The 18,321-nt window shown below is 45.5% G+C and overlaps 1 protein-coding gene across 1 annotated transcript in view; it reads left to right on the forward strand.

Moving 5' to 3' along the window:
* Nucleotides 1-17,012, forward strand: part of LOC148048528 (uncharacterized) — a 29,963-nt gene extending 12,951 nt beyond the window's left edge. Inside the window, exons 4-5 of the mRNA XM_087704549.1 lie at nucleotides 2,735-2,779; nucleotides 14,898-17,012. Of these exons, the coding sequence (XP_087560675.1) occupies nucleotides 2,735-2,779; nucleotides 14,898-16,844 (1,992 nt within the window). The 3' untranslated portion in view covers nucleotides 16,845-17,012. The remainder of the gene's footprint in view (nucleotides 1-2,734; nucleotides 2,780-14,897) is intronic.
* Nucleotides 17,013-18,321: the final 1,309 nt, after the last annotated feature.

Consider the following 18,321-nt stretch of genomic DNA (forward strand, 5'->3'; position numbering starts at 1 on the left):
ATCAATTCATATTCCTGAGTCGGCTGCTGAAAGAGGCAGAGACATAAATCAACCTGGCTTATTGGGTGGGGGGGGGGTCAACCTCTCCAGCAGCCCCTTGAGGCGTGGCCCTCATCCAGATTTCCTTGGTGCAGACCTTCCCCTTCCTCAGTTTTTGAGCCTGGTTTTCACAGCTGAAGTTCAAGCAGAGAAGGGTCCACACACTTGGCGATCCCCCCCAGCTGCCCCACAGGCACCTTGGTCAGGAGAAAGTGCCCACCCATTCTGCTTGCCACTCTGGTCAGTGCCATGTTCCCCAGGGGGAGAAAGTGCACCCCACCCAGAAATGCCCTGAGTGCCACATCTTGCTGTGCCCCTGCTGCATCACCAGCTCTCCCATTAAAGTGAATGGGACAGTTGGTGAGTCAACAGAGGGTCAGAGGAGAAGCAGCTGCGGGACAGAAATGACAGTTGCTCTTTAAATATTATGATTTAACTCAGTTTAATTTAAATCAAGCCTTTTTACTAGTGATTTAAATAGTGATTTAAATCGGGTTGATTTAACTCAAACCCACCCTGGCAGAAAACAAGGGAAAAAGCTTAAGTTCATGACTTAAGAGGAAGGCCACCAAACCAGGTTCTTCTGTTGAGTTGCTCCATTAGGCAGGGCTTCCTTGCCAGCCAGCTTTGCAGGGCTGTCAGAGGACTTCAGTGTGAATCAGGAAGAACCCCACATATGGCACTGAGCATCTTGCTCAGCATGAGAAAGCACGAGAAAGCAGGAGGGATTGTAATCTAATTTTAGAGGACAGCAAAGTGTTTGATGTGCTAAAGCTGACTTTAGCAGGGGAAGCCATACACTCTCAAGATCTTTCCCTGCAGTGGGAAAAGGATTGAACCCTCCTGCTTGGCTCCCCAAGTGGAGGACAGGCTCACCCATCCTGTACTTAGCCCCTGGGGCTTCTGGACTGGTATCACACCTCTTAGCCACAACTTCTCTTGAACTGGGCCAGACTGCTCCGGTTATGTTGTTTATTTCATTCCTGCATTTATATCCCGCTTTGTTGAAAATGGCCTATGCCAAGGGTCTCCTTCCCCCTCCTCATGTCATCTCCACCTCAACAAGAAACTAATCAAGGAGAGAAGCAGCCTAGATCTAGGAGAAATTTCCTGACAGTGAGAACAATTTATCCGTGGAACAACTTGCCTCCAGAAGTTCTGGGTGCTCCAACACTGGAAATTTTAAAGAAGATGTTGGACAACCCTTTGTCTGAAGTGGTGTAGGGTTTCCTGCCTACGCAGGGGGTTGGACTAGAAGACCTCCAAGGTCCCTTCCAACTCTGTTATTCTATTCAATTCTTAATTATTATTTTATTTCTATTTCTGTTATTCCTATTCCTGTTTCCATTCCATTCATTTTCTATTATTCCATTCTAAAGCCTGCGAGATAGATCTAGCTGCAAGAAAGTGGTTTTAAAATCCCCCAATGAACCCCGAAGGCCCAGACCTTCGCCCCAAGGCCAAAGCGTTAACCCTAAAAGAGGTCTACACTCACCCAAGGAACATGAAGGCCTGTGAATGAGAGAAGCCCCTCACCCTTGTGAAGTTTGGCAGAGGTTGAATTTCCCTCCCGTTTACTATTAAAATTTCCCACCAGTAGTTGAAAGGGCTACAAACTCACCTGGCACTTCATCAGCATGTTGAAAAAATCATTGCCAGGTTCCTGGGCCTCACCGTCCATGCGAAGGTGACCCAGATTGCTGGGCGTGATGCGGAGGCCGGGAAGATTCCCCACACTGGCCCGCTGGTCATCCAACCTCCGGCTCTGGGAGCTGGCGATGAGGTCGAAGAGCTCCTCGGTCTGCGGGGAGTTCATGGACTGAGCTGGGAGAGAAACCAGCCGAGGGATGAGAAAGCCAGCAAGCTTTGGGGGAACCCTTAGTTACCTGGGGTGGAGGGCTATCATCTCAGCTCATTTTGCTCACCTTGGAAGGTTTTAGCCCTCCGGAGCGTTGATGATCCTTCAGGAGGGAAAAAATGATCCTACAAGCAAACCGGAAGTCACTTCTGGGTTGCTTGAAGGGTCATTTTTTGCCCTCCGGAGCTTTCAGGGAAGCCTCACTTCCTCTTACTTAACTAAGACTGGCGTACTTACTCTGTGCCTCTTCCAGGGCAGGGACAGGGGTAGCCGCTGCTTCGTCCGACTCTGGGAGTCCTCCAGAGGACACCGCTGGTCTTCCATCCAGTTGCTCTGGAACTTGCTCAGGAGGTCAAAGAAACAGTCCTCGCCGGATGGGGCTCGCTTGATTTTCTGCAATGATGATTGAAAGAAAGGAGATGGTTGGACATCCCTGAACATCATCACTCCAAATGGTTAGATGAAACTACCACTGGGTTTGATTTTTCCGCCAGCTCTGAAAAACATCTTAAAGGTAAAAGTTTCCCTCAAACATGTGCTAGTCGTTCCCAACACCAGGGGGCAGTGCTCATCTCCGTTTCAAAGCCGGAGAGCCAACGCTGTCCCACGACGTATCCGTGGTCATGTGGCCGGAATGACTCAAGACCGAAGGTGCACGGAATGTTGTTCCCTTCCCACCAAAGGTGGTCCCTATTTTTCTACTTGCATTTTTACGTGCTTTTAAACTGCTAAGTTGGCAGAAGCTGGGACAAGTCACGGGAGCTCACTCTGTTACGCGGCGCTAGGGATTCGAACTGCCGACCTTTCTGATTGACAAGCTCAGTGTCTTAGCCACAGAGTCCCAATGTTCATACACACACACACACACACACACACACACAGGTAAATATGTATGTATATAGCACAGGGGTCACCAACCTTTCGGAACTCAGGGACCACCAAATTCAGAATTTTAAATACCACGAACCACTAATATGAATTTTTAAAAAGGATAAATAGTATTTAGTGTAATATAAAAAAAATGCAAATCTTTTTCTGTGGATCCTCAAAATTTTCTCACGGACCACCAGTTGTTGACCACTGATTTATCATGTGTATATGTGTGTTATGTGTGTGTTTGGGGAGATACACACTTTCTCTCGAGATGAGGGAACAGAATTTCATTTTTGATGTGGGCCAGTGTGCTCGCAATAAAAAGAATGACAATAAAGTTATCTTTTATCTTATCTTTTATCTTTTATCATCTTTTATCTTTTATCATCTTTTCTGTTTTCTTTCAACTTATCTCGTCTCATCTTATCTTCTTATCTATGGTGCCCAAAGCTTGTATTTAAGCCCCTTATCCCCCCTGGCAACTGACTGCTGCTCCATCATCCCCTGCCCACATGCCAGCATTCAGGATGCCTGGATGACTGAATAGTTGCCCTGACACACATTTGCAGAAGGAAGATGTTCCTGTAAGATATGGTCAAAAATCAATCAATCAAGACCGGATCCTGACTGGTGAGGTCAAATTGATCCTCCTGTTGTGGGTGCTGACTTGATTTTTTCCCCACCTCACTGTGGTGGTGAGGCAGGAGGGAGTACACAGGTAAACCCACCAGGAGTCTGCCAGGTTGAGAAGCCTTTAATATGCTGAAAACTATAACTTCATATTAGCTTGACATTTAGCTTTGGTGCACATTACTTCAAACTTCCTCATAAGTATTACAAATATTACTGGAACATGTCGCAAGCTATAGCACAAGGATGGCACAGGAAATCAACATGGGTGTAAGATACTGAGACTAGCGAAGTTACAGAATAATGTGGGCATAGCATCAGCAATTCGCTTTCCTGTTTTTTTAAGACTTTTTGTTTTCATTTCTGCTTTTGTACTTTTCCAAGATGTACTTCCTTGTCCTAAGCAGGGGCTTTGACGTTTTGTATGAATACGCCTCTTGTAACGCCTTCTGATTAAGAAGTTTGATTAAAAGTATAAAATCACTGCCCTGGGCGTAGCCAAGGCAGTTCAGATTTTGGTGTGCGAACACGCTGAACTCGATGCATCAATAAACCTGTTTCTCTTACACCTTTGTGGTCTCGAGTCCTGGTCTCTCGTAAGTAGATTGATCAAGAAAACCTCAATCTGCTGCTACAATGGAATGTATTGAAATAGGAAGCACCAAAAATCAAGTCTCTTCCCAATGCAGCTACAAATCTCGAGCAACTGGAACAGAAATGAGAGTTGGAAGGGACCTCTGGAGGCCTTCTAGTCCAACCCCCTGCTCAAGCAGGAGGCAGCTCAGCCGACAAAGCCGGCTTTAAATATAGGAAATCCAGCAGTTACAACTTCTTTTTCCTTTACAACGTCCAAGAGTAAGTGGACTCTCAAAATCCCTCCCCAAGGTGGGGGCGGGGAGGACAATATGTGATTTCAGAGCTGTGAAATATTTCCAGTGTCTGTCTGTGTTTCTTTCAGCTGCTTCTGTTAAACTCCACACTGGAGAGAGTTAAACCATTTCCCTTCAACAGACAGTTTCACAGAGATGTCACTTGCTGATTCCTGACAGTAAACTGTCTCTTTATCTCACTGCAAAAAAAATCCTCTTAGCTTGTTGCCTCCACAATAATGGAAAGTTACCTAAGGGGGTTGCTGGAAGAGAAGAAAACAGAAATACCCCAAAGACATGGGAAGGCTGGGCGAAGGGAGGGGAAAAGGTGTCCATCTTCCCAAAAGTCGTATTTAGAAATAAGAGTCTAAAATTATTGGCTGTGATTTTAAAAGCTGCCTGCATTGTAGAGCCAAAAGGAGGATACCAGGTTCTTTGCTCGGCGGGATTATTTCTAAACCGTGTGTCCAAAGAAGAGTCAGAGGAAAACGGACACATGGGCACGCATGCACACACACCCATGTTCCTCAAGTCCTGGTGATTTCACGAAGAGCTTTGTGTTTTCTCTTAGCAGCAGTGCAGAATTATTAGTCCTTGCTTTATCTCTGGGGATTCGTCCAATCTAGCCCACAACTACTTCATGCTTCTTGTAGAGGGCAGGAGCTGTGTTAATCTGCCACAGCAAAAACTCAGGTGGTCTCACCTTTTCTGACCAACCCATTGGATTCAAAGCTCAAGACAATCGATGTGTTTTCCTCACAGGGGTTATTAGGAGCAGGTGTGTGCCGATGCCAATGGCAGAGCAACTGGCCACAAGACCTCTGCCTCCTGGCAGTCCCTAAGTTAACAGAGAATTCACCCTTTTGCTCAGTGTTGGCACGGCGCCTTGTGCAAAGGACAGCCATTTTCTGATGCCAGGGGAAACGGCCACTGCATCTAATCAGCCTCACCCCACTGTTTAAAGAGACCTTGCACAGCACAGAACTTTCAGTCTCTCCACTACTGCAATATTTCTTAATGTTAGAAGATTTTAATGTATGTGGACAATTACCAGAATTTTCTCCAGCCAGTATGCTTCCAGAATACTGTGTGTCCTTTCTCCTTTCCTTTCCTCCTTTCCTTTCTCCTTTCCTCCTTTCCTTCCCCCTCCTTTCCTTTCCCCTTTCGTTTCCATTCCCCTTTCCTCCTTTCCTCTCCTTTTTTCTTTTTCTTTCACCTTTCTTCTGCTCCTTTCCTTTCCTTTCTTCTTTCCTTTCCTTTCTTCTTTCCTTTCCTTTCTCCTTTTCTCCTTCCCTGTCCCCTTTTGTTTCCTCCTTTCCTTTCTCCTTTCCTTTCTCCTTTTCTCCTTCCCTTTCTCCTTTCCTATCCTCCTTTCCTTTCTTTTCCTTTCCTTTCCCCCCCCTTCCCTCCCCCCCTCTCTCACACACTTAGCTGGGAAAGCAGAAACGGGTGGAGACCCTGAGACGGGCTTGGAAGGCGGAGGTTCCTTCGGAAGACCCCGGAAGACCCAAAGGATCAAGGAGGAAGGAAAGAAATATCAGTGCCCGGAATGTGAAAAAGCCTTCAAAAGAAATAGAGAACTTGAAGACCATCTGATAATCCACACAGGAGAGAGACCATTTAAATGCTTTGAGTGTGTGTAGGAAGTTATCACCTAGCCCTCTCCCAGATAAATGAAATATCCTAGGAAATATTGATCTGGATGTGAAAAGTAAGAAACATGTTTTAAAAGACTGAATAGCCACCTGCAGCTTCCTGCCCATCCCCCTTTGTCAATGAGCCATTAAAGCCTGAGCTAGTCCACTTTACATAATAAAAAGAGTTCTCCCCTTCAGCTCCAGAGTGATGGGATTAAGGCATTACCCAACTCCCCACATGGCGTCTGAGAACTCAACCAAACCTAAGATGACCAGATTTTCAGATTGGTAAAGAGGGACACCATTGACTGGGGGTGGGTGGGGGTTGATTAAAAATTTTATATTTCGTCAAAAGGTCACCCCAGGACACTGAAACCAGCATAAATACGAATCTGTTGCCAAACAAAATTTTGATCACGTGACCATGAGGATGCTGCAACGGTTGCTAAGTGTGAAAAATGGTCGCAACGGTCGCTAAGTGTGAAAAATGGTCATCAGTCACTTTTTTCAATGCCATTGTAACTTTGGTCACTAAATGTTTTCCCTCTCCTTGAGAGACCTCACTTCTTCCTTCATTCCTCTTGCTTATCTACCTTCACCTTATCCGTCTTCTGCTCTTTCCCTCTCTTCCTTCCTTTCTCCTTCCATCCTCTCTTCTTTCCTCACTCACTCCCTTCCTCCTTTTCTCTTCCTCCCTCCTTCCATTCTTTCAGCTTCATTTCTTTTGCCTATCTACCTTCTCTGTCTTTCTGCTCTTTCCATTTCTCTCTTCCTCTTCGCTTCTGTTCCTTCCTCCTTCCATCCTTTCACCTTCCCTCCTTCCTATTTCCTCCTTCTTCCTTCTTTCTGCCTATCTACCTTCACCTTCTCTGTCTTTCTGCTCTTTCCCTGTCTTCCCCTTTCCTCCCTCCCTCCCTTCTTTCCTTTCCTGTGTTGTTTCTTTGTGCAACACTTAACACCACGTATGATTGAAGTGTATTCTTTTTTAATGAATGAATTTGAAAAAGAAATGTTTCTCTTTGGTCAAGGATGTCTGTATGTGTGCAACACACACACACACACACATGCACCAGGAGAGTGAAATTAAACATTTTCCGAATGTTTGAGCCCAAAAGATTTCCCCATCACTGCTGTAACAGGTGAAGCCAGCTTTCCCTATGAATGCCGTTCTCACAACCACCTTGGCAAAACTGACCCGCAATCAGCAACATGGCTGGGACTCAGCTTGGACTGGCAAGCCTGCAAGTTGGAGGCTGGTGTGGTTGCTACCTTAGACCCACAATAACACACACAGAGAACCCCGCTGGCCCATGCTAGGGCTGGCAAGATAGGTGTGCCCGCATCCCCCCACCTGCCACCTGATGGGGGAGGGGGGAGGTTTTGTTTCACAGTGCCCGCCAGCCTAAAGCCCCACGTGCCTTCTCCATCGGGGTGGGCACTGGGCAGCGGGTGTCCCTCTCTCTCTCTGAAGTGGGGAGGGCCGGGTTGGCACCAGCGGAGCTAGAGACGGCTCCTCCACCCCTGCCTTCCCTTGCCCGGCGCCCCCCACCCCAATCGGCACTTGGCTGCTCCGCGTCACCGCTTTGACAGGTGGGGACCGAGACAGGTGCGGGGCGGCGACGGGCGCAGCAACCTGGGCGCCTCCTCTTGCTCGCCTTCCTCTGCGCCTCCCACCTGCCCAGGCAGGGGAGGGGGCTGGATCCGATCTCTCCCCGCCCCACCGCTCCGATGGTAAGTGGAGAGACCCCCTGAAGGGGAAGAGGGTGGGGGTCTTTTTTCCTCAGCTGGCTCCCTCCTCTCCTCCGACGTCGGCGCTGCCTCGGCTGCGGGTCTCAAGCGCAGGCGAGGGAGACACATTTGCAACCAGGCGCCCACGCTCCACTGCTGGGATGGGGGAAGCGGAGGACCCCTCGCCCCAAACCTTCCCCCTTGCCGGGCGAGGAGGCTGCAAGGAGGTCACCTAGCGGCCGGACTGGATGCACGGCCGGAGAAGGGCCGGAGCAGCTGCCAGTGCCAGCGGGGCGACGCGCGTGGTGGGAAGGCGGCCGTCCAGCCTGCTCTTCCCGGCGGTGGCTGATCCTGCTCCTCACTCCCTTCACGCAGCCTCCTGCCTCTCTCCTAGCCAGAGCAGCGCCGCGCCCTGCCAAGAGCCTCCACCGGGCAGCTTCACGTGAGTAACTCCGGCGGTGGGAATTGGGAGGCTTCGGGTGGGCGGCGGCGCTTCCCTTGCAAAGGCCATCCAAGAAGTGCCGCCACCCACCCGAAGCCTCCCGATTCCCACCGCCAGAGTTACTCACTCACGTGAAGCTGCCCGCCCTTCCCTTTTTCTTTAAACGAGCTTCAGTTTATGAGGGGGGAAAAAAGCTTTATGTGCCAGGATTATTGAGTTCCTCGTCAATGGAGATCCGCCCACAATCGGGGGCAACTGGGGCACCTGCAAAGGCATCACATCACCGCCACCCACGTTCACGAGGCACCGGCAACCTCCGGGTAGCATAGATGTCTCCCCCCCCCACTCCATTTTCCCTTCCCCAAAGCAAATTTTCCATATTCTGGGAAAGGGAGGGTGTTTTGTTTGTAGCGAAGAATAAACTGACAGTTGGTCGGAGGGAAGGTGGTGGTGGTGGTGGAGGCTGAGTGTCCAAGGAAGCCAACCCAGACGGGGATCACAGGGCGCAGAGTAACCCAGCAGACGGGAGACCCGGGGGGGGGGGAGGAAGAGATCCCGTCCAGGGTAAAAAGAGGGAAAAGCAGAGAGCCTAGTGCAACGCGGAGGGTTTCCCAAAGTTGTTTCTTGGACGGCCTTCGCAAGGGAAGTGCCGCCGCCCACCCAAAGCCTCCCGATTCCCACCGCCGGAGTTACTCACTCACCTGAAGCAGCAAAACAGCGAAGGCGAAATGGAGACTCGTGAGTCGTGCAGCTGCGTGCTTAAAGTTTTCCATCCCAGCCAGCTCACTGATTGGCTGGAGTCCAGGCCAATCAGTGAGCGGCAGGCTGGGCTGGCTTAGATTTTTAGTGTAGAACAGAACGAGCGAGCAAGCTAGCAGCTGATGGGCGGGGGAGCGAGCGAACTGCGAGCGCCAAAATAAAGCGGGGTTTTTTGAGAACGGCCCGGGACGCAGGAAAAATTATGGGAAGGCGTGCCTGTCCCGCCAGATGCCGGACGTCTGGTCACCTTAACCAAACCTGGATTCAAAACGCAGCCTAGAGAGTTGTCCCTACATGGCTCCATGGGGGTCTGACAACCAATCAGAACACAAGATCAAGATCAAAGGCCAGAGGGGGATAAAACCAGGGACTCAGCTTCTCTTCTCTTTTCTCCACCAACATTGAAGCATGTGATCACCTTTTCTGTTCAGGACTCAAGCCATGTGGTCCTGTCCACCATTAAAACCATCTTTCCAAGCAGCCTCCATGTCTCCAGTGTCTTTTTCCCCACTTGGTTACAGTGTAAATTATTGCTGGTGTAATACTTAACAATGGTTTTTAAGGATTTCTTTTATTTATAGAATATCTTTTTTAATTATTTTGGGGGGAAATTTATTTTTTAATTGTTTATAAAATATATTTACTACAAGAAATGTTCCTTTTTGCAAATGTTTTCTTTGTGATGCAATATGTTCAGACCAGGTTTATGTGTCTCAAAGTGGTTGCTATTCTATGGGCAGGCCAGGTTGGTGCAAGGCAGCTTTGCCAGATTTAGTGTGTTTCACCCTCGTTGAATTTTATTTCGTATAAAATAGTATAATTTTATTTTATTTTTAGATTATTAACATAATGATTAAAAAAAGAGGATGCAAATTCAACGATGATCTAAGAAGTGAATTTCCTTTTCTTAAAAAAACCAAAAGCGATCACATAGTAACATGTGAAAAATGTAATGCTGAATTTTCTATTTCGCACGGCGGGAAGAATGATATTTCAAAGCACTTGGAGACACAGAAACTTAAAAGATATTTAGATACTGCTGCATCTTCCTCCAAAATACAGGAATTTTTTCGGAAAACAACTTATGGAGACGAAGAAAAGAAATTAGCATTAGCAGAAGGACTTATGTCTTTTCATGCTATTAATCACAATCATTCCTTCAGATCTATGGACTGTACATCACAAGTTGTCAAAAAGTTATTCAACAAAAATTTTGCCTAGAACAAAATCTGAGACAATTGTGCATAATGTGCTTTCCCCATATGCATTTTCAGAATTAAACAAAAATCTAGAGAAAATTAATTTTATATCCATATATTCTGATGCATCTAATCATAAGGATATAAAATTATTTCCAACCATTATTAGATTTTTTGATTCAGAAACTGGAATACAAATTAGAATTTTAGATTTTGTTTCTTTCCCCAGCGAAACGTCTGAAATAATTTTCAGTTCCATTATTAATATTTTGGAACAATACAATTTAAAACATAAATTAATTGCCTATTGTGGAGACAACACGAATGCAAATTTTGGAGGAAAAGCGAGAAGAGGTACAAATAATATTTTTTATAAATTAAACAAAAACCTTAATCAAAACATTATTGGTGTTGGTTGTGCAGTGCACATAATACATAACGCCATTCAAACAGCTGCTGACTTGTTGCCCATAGATGTGGAAAATATTGTTGTTGAAATATATTCTTACTTCTATATATACACTGCGCGTTGAAATGCTTAAAGAATTTTGTCAAAATGCGGAAGTCGAATATCACAAAATACTTGGATACAGTAAAACGCGCTGGTTAGCTCTTTTGCCAGCTGTCGAAAGAATTTTGAAAATATACGATCCTTTGAAATCCTACTTTCTATCACAGGATAAATGTCCTAGAATTTTAGAAGAGTTTTTTGAAAAAGAATCTTCAAAAATTTGGCTAGAGTTTGTACACAATCAAGCAGCTGTTTTTCAAAATACTATAAAACTTATTGAAGATGACAAAATTTCGGTAATCGAAGTAGCAAATGAAATTAATAATTTAAAATTTCAGTATCAAGAGCGGTTAGAAAATATTTTTATTCCCATAACTCTCCGTAATAGTATAAGCCAGCTAGAAGAACAAGGTGCAATAAATTGTGCAGACATCATGAATCACATTAAAAAGTTCTATAGTAACTGCATAGATTATTTAGAAGACTGGACGGTACATTACAATGATATTGAACATTTTCATTGGGTTGCATTAAAACAAGAACTTAATTGGCATGATGTGCAAAAATCATTTGATCATATTAATCAAAATTTCCCAAATAGTAATATTTCTGAAAATGTTCTTTTTTTTTGAGAAATTTATTGTTTTAATTGAACAGAAAGAAAAAAAAATCATATTTTGTTACATCTTGTTGAAAGCGTATTGATTGGTTACAAATATATTCCGTGCGTTTCTTCCACAGTCCTTACATATACTTCATTTAAATCATGTTGTACATTTTAAATCAAGAAAGAAAAATGATACATTTTACTATCCCTGTATCTTAATTCTCATTTGGCTACCATTGTTCAAACATGTTTTTATCTAGAATCATCTACATTAGAAGACACAACCATCCACTGGCGTTCATTTGCAATTTCAATATATCTCCAATACCATTACACCTTAATGACATATTCTAAAATTAATTCGGTTAAGTAGGATAACTGAGCATCCCCCCCCAAACACACCTGTATGTATCATTAAATATTGTCCATTAACATTTCATTGTTATTATTGTAGTTAACTAAAGGTTATTTACTAATTATCTCACCTCTCCTCTCCAGCCCACACAATATTATGACTTTATAAACGTCTTTAAACAATGATTTATTAACAAGATTTATAGGACTTTTCCCTCAATCCCACATTAGTTAATAACGGGCTAAGAAAAAAAAACATTAAACATCTAAGACTAAGGTGACCAGATTTTCAGATTGGTAAAGAGGGACACCTTACACCGGGGGTGGGGGGAGGGGGCTTGATTAAAAATTTTATACGGAGCAACAAAAATTTTCATACAACGCAAAAATAGTATTGTAATATTTTTTTTATTTCAACATAACTACAATTTACAAATATAAATTGTAACTGTTGCCAAACATCACAATTTTGATCACGTGACCATGAGAATGCTGCAACAGTCACTAAGTGTGAAAATGATCGCTAAGTGTGAAAAATGGTCATCAGTCACTTTTTTCAATGCCATTGTAACTTTGGTCACTAAACAGCCATGTTCCTGACTTAACAACCCACCATGATTCACTTAACGTGGCAATAAAAGGTTGCAAAATGAGGCAAAATTCATTTAACAAATGTCTCCCTTAGCAACAGAAATTGGGGGATTAATCCTGGTCGTAAGTCGAGGATTATCGGTAGCCAATTGCAAAAGGCAACTTTACTTGGAACAGGTGAGATTGTGCCTGGATCCCTTTCATGCCATCCTGTCCATGGGGAGAACTCCACAGGTGGACAAAAAACCCCAATCCCCTCTCAACCTCCACCTGACTCTGCCATCTGCCATAACCACACATGACATTTAGATGGCCCTCAAAGGCAAAACTCAGGGGGCTGAATTCTACAGGGGGAGGAGTAAAGGGGAGATTTGAGGGGCAGCCCAAAGCACCGTCTGTATAAATTTGCATCAGGCAGGCAGTAACATTTTCATAGACCATGATCAGAGGAGCAGCTGATCCTATGGAGAGACTCCTCCTGCATTCAGTCCCAGGCCTACAAGTGGAAGTACCCCTTCCTTCCTTCCTTTCACCTTCCTTCCTTCCTTCCCTCCCTCCCTCTTTCTTCCTTCTAGCCTTCCTCCCTTTCCATTCTTTCTCCTTCCTTCCTTCCTCTTGCCTATCTACCTTCTGTCTTTCTGCTCTTTAGATCTCTCTTCCCCCTTCCTTCCTCCTTCCATCCTTTCACCAAAAATCAGGACGTTTTATTAGCATCAGCATCATTCTGCTGAAAATGCCAGATTCTGTGGTACTTCTCCCTTCAGTCCCGATGTGAGCAATCCACTCGGCGTCCCTGGCCCGCGATAGGAAATAATAGCCCCTGAGATCCCACCTGCCTGCCGCAATATTGCTTTCGGGAGAAAAAGGTGGTGGGGGATAGTTCTCCCCCCCCCCCCCGCAGCAAACTTGTGGCAGCCACCCGAGCGTAGATTATTTAGAAGAGTGGACGGTACATTACAATGATATTGAACATTTTCATTGGGTAGCATTAAAACAAGAACTTAATTGGCATGATGTGCAAAAATCATTTGATCATATTAATCAAAATTTCCCAAATAGTAATATTTCTGAAAATAATCTTTTTGATGAGGTATCATTATTAAAAATATATATTGATAAGGAAAAGGTTGAATCTTGGGCATCAGCAAAAATCACAATAGAGAACAAATGGTTATAAATATTTCATGATTTTGAAACAAACCATATTCCATACAATAATGCATTAAAAATTGTGGAATATGCGCTGTCCTTACCAGGAACTAATGCTGCGACTGAACGTGTTTTTTCTACGGTAAATAAAATGTGGACATCAGAAAAATCACAATTTAGTGTTGAGACTTTGAAAGCCATTTTATGTGTGAAATATAATTTAACAAATTCTTGTGAAAAATTTCATGACCTTTTAAACAACGACAGCAATCTACTAAAAAAAATTCACTCAAGTGAGAAATATGCCAGAGAGTAAAATTATACTGTAAAATTTTTAATCAAGCCCCCCCCCCCTCCCTTCAAAGGTGTCCCTCTTTACCAATCTGAAAATCTGGTCACCTTACTCTCTTGCTTTCTCCCCACTGGATCCCACTGGATCCCCTTTATAGGCGGCTATAAGGCCTCCGCCCCAGAAGAGCCCCTGAGCTCCCCCGGGGCGGGGGAGAAGGACCCCAAAGATCAAACAGAACCCTGCGCCCACGCCTCCACTGGGAACCATAGCAACCATCAATACCGGAAGCGCTATTTGGCCGGCTGAAAGAAGGCGGACGCCGATTGGTCGCTCTGGGGAGGGCGGCGATTGGCAGGACGACTGCTTGGGACCGGTCTCTGCAATGGAACAGGCGGAACTCCGGGAGAAAAAGGGCGTGAAGCCTCCACTTCCGGGGAAAAAACGGGCAACAAGGGAGCTTCATGAATCGGCGACAGAGAAGACCGGATGGCGCACGGAATGCTGGGAGTCGCAGTCCGGGAGGGTCTTTTTTGGAAGGGGAGGCTGCGGTAAAGGGGACGCACCCTCTCTCTATGCCTCTCTCCCCTGCAGGAGGACGGAAGAATCCGGAAAGAAGAAAGAGCCGCCCCAGAGCACGAAGTCCCTTCGCGGCGTCCCGGGGAGACGGTGGGGAAGGGCCGGGAGGCTCCAGGGCTGCAGAAGGGATGAGCGTAAAAGGTTCCCCGATGCAAATGACATGATCTGGTAGGAAAAGCGCTTTTTTCCCGACTTCCGCGATCGGACCAAGACAGCTGCAGGGGGCGGAGGCCAGTCTGGCCCTCATTTTCCTATACAGAGACGCAACGGGGGGGGGGGGAATTCGATTAAAGGTGCGCATGCGGACTGATGCAGGTAGGACGCAAGGGACGCCGGGAGTTGCAGTCCGGGAGATTCCTTCGGAGAAGGGAGACCTGTGAGGGAGGAGAGGGCGGGCGCCCGAGGCTTGGTCTGACGGCTGAGGGGGACTTGGGGAGGGAGGCCCGTGGGAGGCGGAGGCTTCGGTCTGGGCCTCTCCTGCGGGGAAGGGGACGCAGCCGTGACCGCCTCTCTCTCTCCCCTACAGGAGGACGGAGGAGCCCGGCGGGGGAAGGAAGAAAGCGCCGCCCGAGAGCAGGAGATCCCTGTGCGGCTTCCCTGGCAGACGGCGGAGAAAGGCCGGGAGGCTCTGGGGCTGCAGGAGGGATGAGCTCAGGGGAATACCGGGAAAGGACGCTGTTTGGAGGGCTGTGGGGGGAGGAGGAAACGGGCGGAGATTCCGAGACGGTCCTGAACGGCGGAGGGTTCTTCGGAAGACCCCGGAATCCCCATAGGATTCAGGAGGAAGGAAGGAAATATCAGTGCCCGGAATGTGAAAAATCCTTCAAGAGAAATGACCATCTTAAAAGACACCTAAAGATCCACACGGGAGAGAAACCATTTAAATGCATGGAGTGTGGAAAGAGCTTCAATCGGAATAGCAACCTTTATAAACATCAAAGGATCCACACAGAAGAGAAACCTCATAAATGCCAGGAAACAGGCGGAGACACTGTGACGGTCCTGAAGGGCGGAGGGTCCTTCGGAAGACCCCGGAATCCCCAAAGGATCCAGGAGGAAGAAGAGAAATATCAGTGCCCGGAATGTGAAAAGTCCTTCAAGAGAAACGACCATCTTGAAAACCATCTAAAAATCCACTCATTTGGAAACCCATATAAATGCTTTGAGTGTGGAAAGAGCTTCACTCGGAGATCAAAACTTACACAACATGCAAGAATCCATACGGGAGAGCAACCATTTAAATGCTTGGAGTGTGGAAAGAGCTTCAGTCGTAGCAGCAGCCTTTATGTACATCAAAGGATCCACACTGGAGAGAAACCTCATAAATGCCTGGAGTGTGGAAAGAGCTTCAGTCATAGCAGCAGCCTTTATGTACATCAAAGGATCCACACAGGAGAGAAACCTCATAAATGCCTCGAGTGTGGAAAGAACTTCAGTGAGCTGAGCAGCCTTTATGTACATCAAAAGATCCACACAGGAGAGAAACCTCATAAATGCCTGGAGTGTGGAAAGAGCTTCTGTCACAGGGGCAACCTTTATACACATCAAAGGAGCCACACAGGAGAGCAACCTCATAAATGCCAGGAGTGTAGAAAGAGCTTCAGTCACAGGAGCCTCCTTTCTAAACATCAAAGGATCCACACAGGAGAGAAACCATTTAAATGCATGGAGTGTGGAAAGAGCTTCAGTCAGAAGGGCAACCTTTATAAACATGAAAGGATCCACACAGGAGAGAAACCTCATAAATGCCTGGAGTGTGGAAAGAGCTTCAGTCAGAGGGGCAACCTTTATAAACATGAAAGGATCCACACAGGAGAGAAACCTCATAAATGCCTGGAGTGTGGAAAGAGCTTCAGTGAGCGGGGCAGCCTTTATAAACATCAAAGGATCCACACAGGAGAAAAACCTCATAAATGCCTGGAGTGTGGAAAGAGCTTCAGTCAGAGGGGCAACCTTTATACACATCAAAGGAGCCACACAGGAGAGAAATCTCATAAATGCCTGGAGTGTGGAAAGAGGTTCAGTCAAAGGGGCAACCTTTATAAACACCAATGGATCCACACAGGAGAGAAACCTCATAAATGCTTGGAGTGTGGAAAGAGCTTCAGGGACAGGAGCAACCTTGGTACACATCAAAGGATCCACACAGGAGAAAAACCTCATAAATGCCTGGAGTGTAGAAAAAGCTTCAGTCGGAGGGGAAGCCTTTATAAACATCAAAGGATCCATTCGGGAGAAAAAGGAAAGAGGTTCAGTTGGAGGAGCAGCCTTTGTAGATATCAAAGGATCCACTGGGGAGAGAAAGGGAAGAAATGCCTGGAGGGCGGTGGGTCCTTTGGAAGACATGGGAATCCTGAAAGGATCCAGAAGGGAGGAAAGAAATTTCAATGCCTCAAATGTGGAAAGAGCTTCAAAAGAAATAATGTTCTTAAAATGCATCTGAGTGTCCATTCAGGAGAGAAACCCCATAAATGCTTGGAGTGTGGAAAGAGCTTCAGTTATAGGGGTAACCTTTATAGACATCAAAGGATCCACACAGGAGAAAAACCTCATAAATGCCTGGAGTGTGGAAAGAACTTCAGTCAGAGGAGCAGCCTTTATAGACATCAAAGGATCCACTGGAGAGAGAAACCGAATATATGCCTGGAGGACGGAGGATTCTTGGGAAGACTCTGGATTTCCCAAAAGGATCCAGGAGTGAGAAGAGAAATATCAGTGCCCGGAATGTGAAAAATCTTTCAAAACTAATTGAGATCTTCAAAGGGATCTAACAATCCACACTGGAGAAAAACCTCACAAATGCCTGGAGGGTGGAAAGAGCTTCAGTCAGAGGATCCACCTTTATACACATCTAAGGATCCATTGGGGAGAAAAACCACATATATGTGTGGAGTGGGAAAAGAGCTTCAGTGAAAGGGGAAGTCCAGATATCCATCAAAGAATCCACACAGGAGAAAAATCCTACAAATGTCTCGAGTGTGGAAAGAGCTTCACTAGTACTTCACCCCTCTGTGAACATCAAAGAATCCACACAGGAGAAAAACCACATAAATGCCTTGAATGTGTAAAATGTTTCAGTAGGAGAGGAAGTCTGTATCGACATCATTCACACAGGAGAAAAACCACATAAATGCCTGGAGGGTGGAAAGAGCTATACTGAGCATAGAAAGCTCCATCGACACTAAAGAATTCACGTGGGAGAAAAATGATAAACATGCCTGAGTGTGAGAAGATCCTCAGTCCCGTTGTGAATTTAAGGAATTGAATTCAATTGCATATTTAATTTGGCCAAATGTGAATAGACAGGCTAGGAATTTGTGTCGAGTGCACAAGCTCTCGTACCTACAAAGCAACAGAATAAGGATATTCATAATAATAATTGTAATAATCCCAATTGGGGGGGGATGAGTAAAGGAAGATATTAAGAAGAGTAAATAATAACTGCCAAATAAGGGACTGTCTCAGACTGAATAACAAAGGACTTTTTCAATTATACATGCTGTTTCGACCTCCTGAAATTGTACTTTTTCAGAAGAGACAGGTGACTCAGGATGCCATTTCCCATGTGAATGTTCTTTTAATGCAATGCTCATTTCAGTTGTTATGCTTAATATTATGGGATGTTACTGTCCATGTCTTTGATGTAAATGCTACTTAGCAGGATGATTTCTTCCATGCAATCAACTCTCATTTTCTACTTTTTCTACTGTATGGAGTATAAAATGAAGCCAAATTTTGTCTCCTGGATTTCCTCTCTTTATTGATGGAAATCTCTTTGCTACAATCCTCTAATAAATTGCCTTTAAATAATCATCCCACTCAGATCCTAATTGAAGCAAGTGTTCTCTGGTTGAATCTAAGGCTAATTTGGCTTTTATTGTAGTGGGTGTGAAAGAGCTTCTCCTTGTCATTGTTTGATACAATCTATTCTATGTGGGTTTTGCAAATGTCCATACCATGTAAGACCACCTCCAGATACCTGAAACTCTTGTCATTTGGATTCCCACAATGGTCCCCTTGTCTTCCAGCAGAAACCGCTACAAGGGACTCTCTAAGGCCAACAAAGCTTTGTGAGATACCAGCCATGTTCTCAAAGGGCCTCCATCCCTTTAGCCTTAAATCCCTGGCTTTTCTCCAGGTGCTGGGAGATCAGACAATGAGAAGTTGACATGGATTGATGCCAGTCTTTTGTTTCTTGGTTTTTATT

Source organism: Thamnophis sirtalis, unplaced genomic scaffold (assembly GCF_051295495.1).
Source record: "Thamnophis sirtalis isolate CommonGarterSnake01/CBP01778 unplaced genomic scaffold, rThaSir2_p1.2 scaffold_2, whole genome shotgun sequence".
In the NCBI taxonomy this organism is placed as follows: domain Eukaryota; kingdom Metazoa; phylum Chordata; class Lepidosauria; order Squamata; family Natricidae; genus Thamnophis; species Thamnophis sirtalis.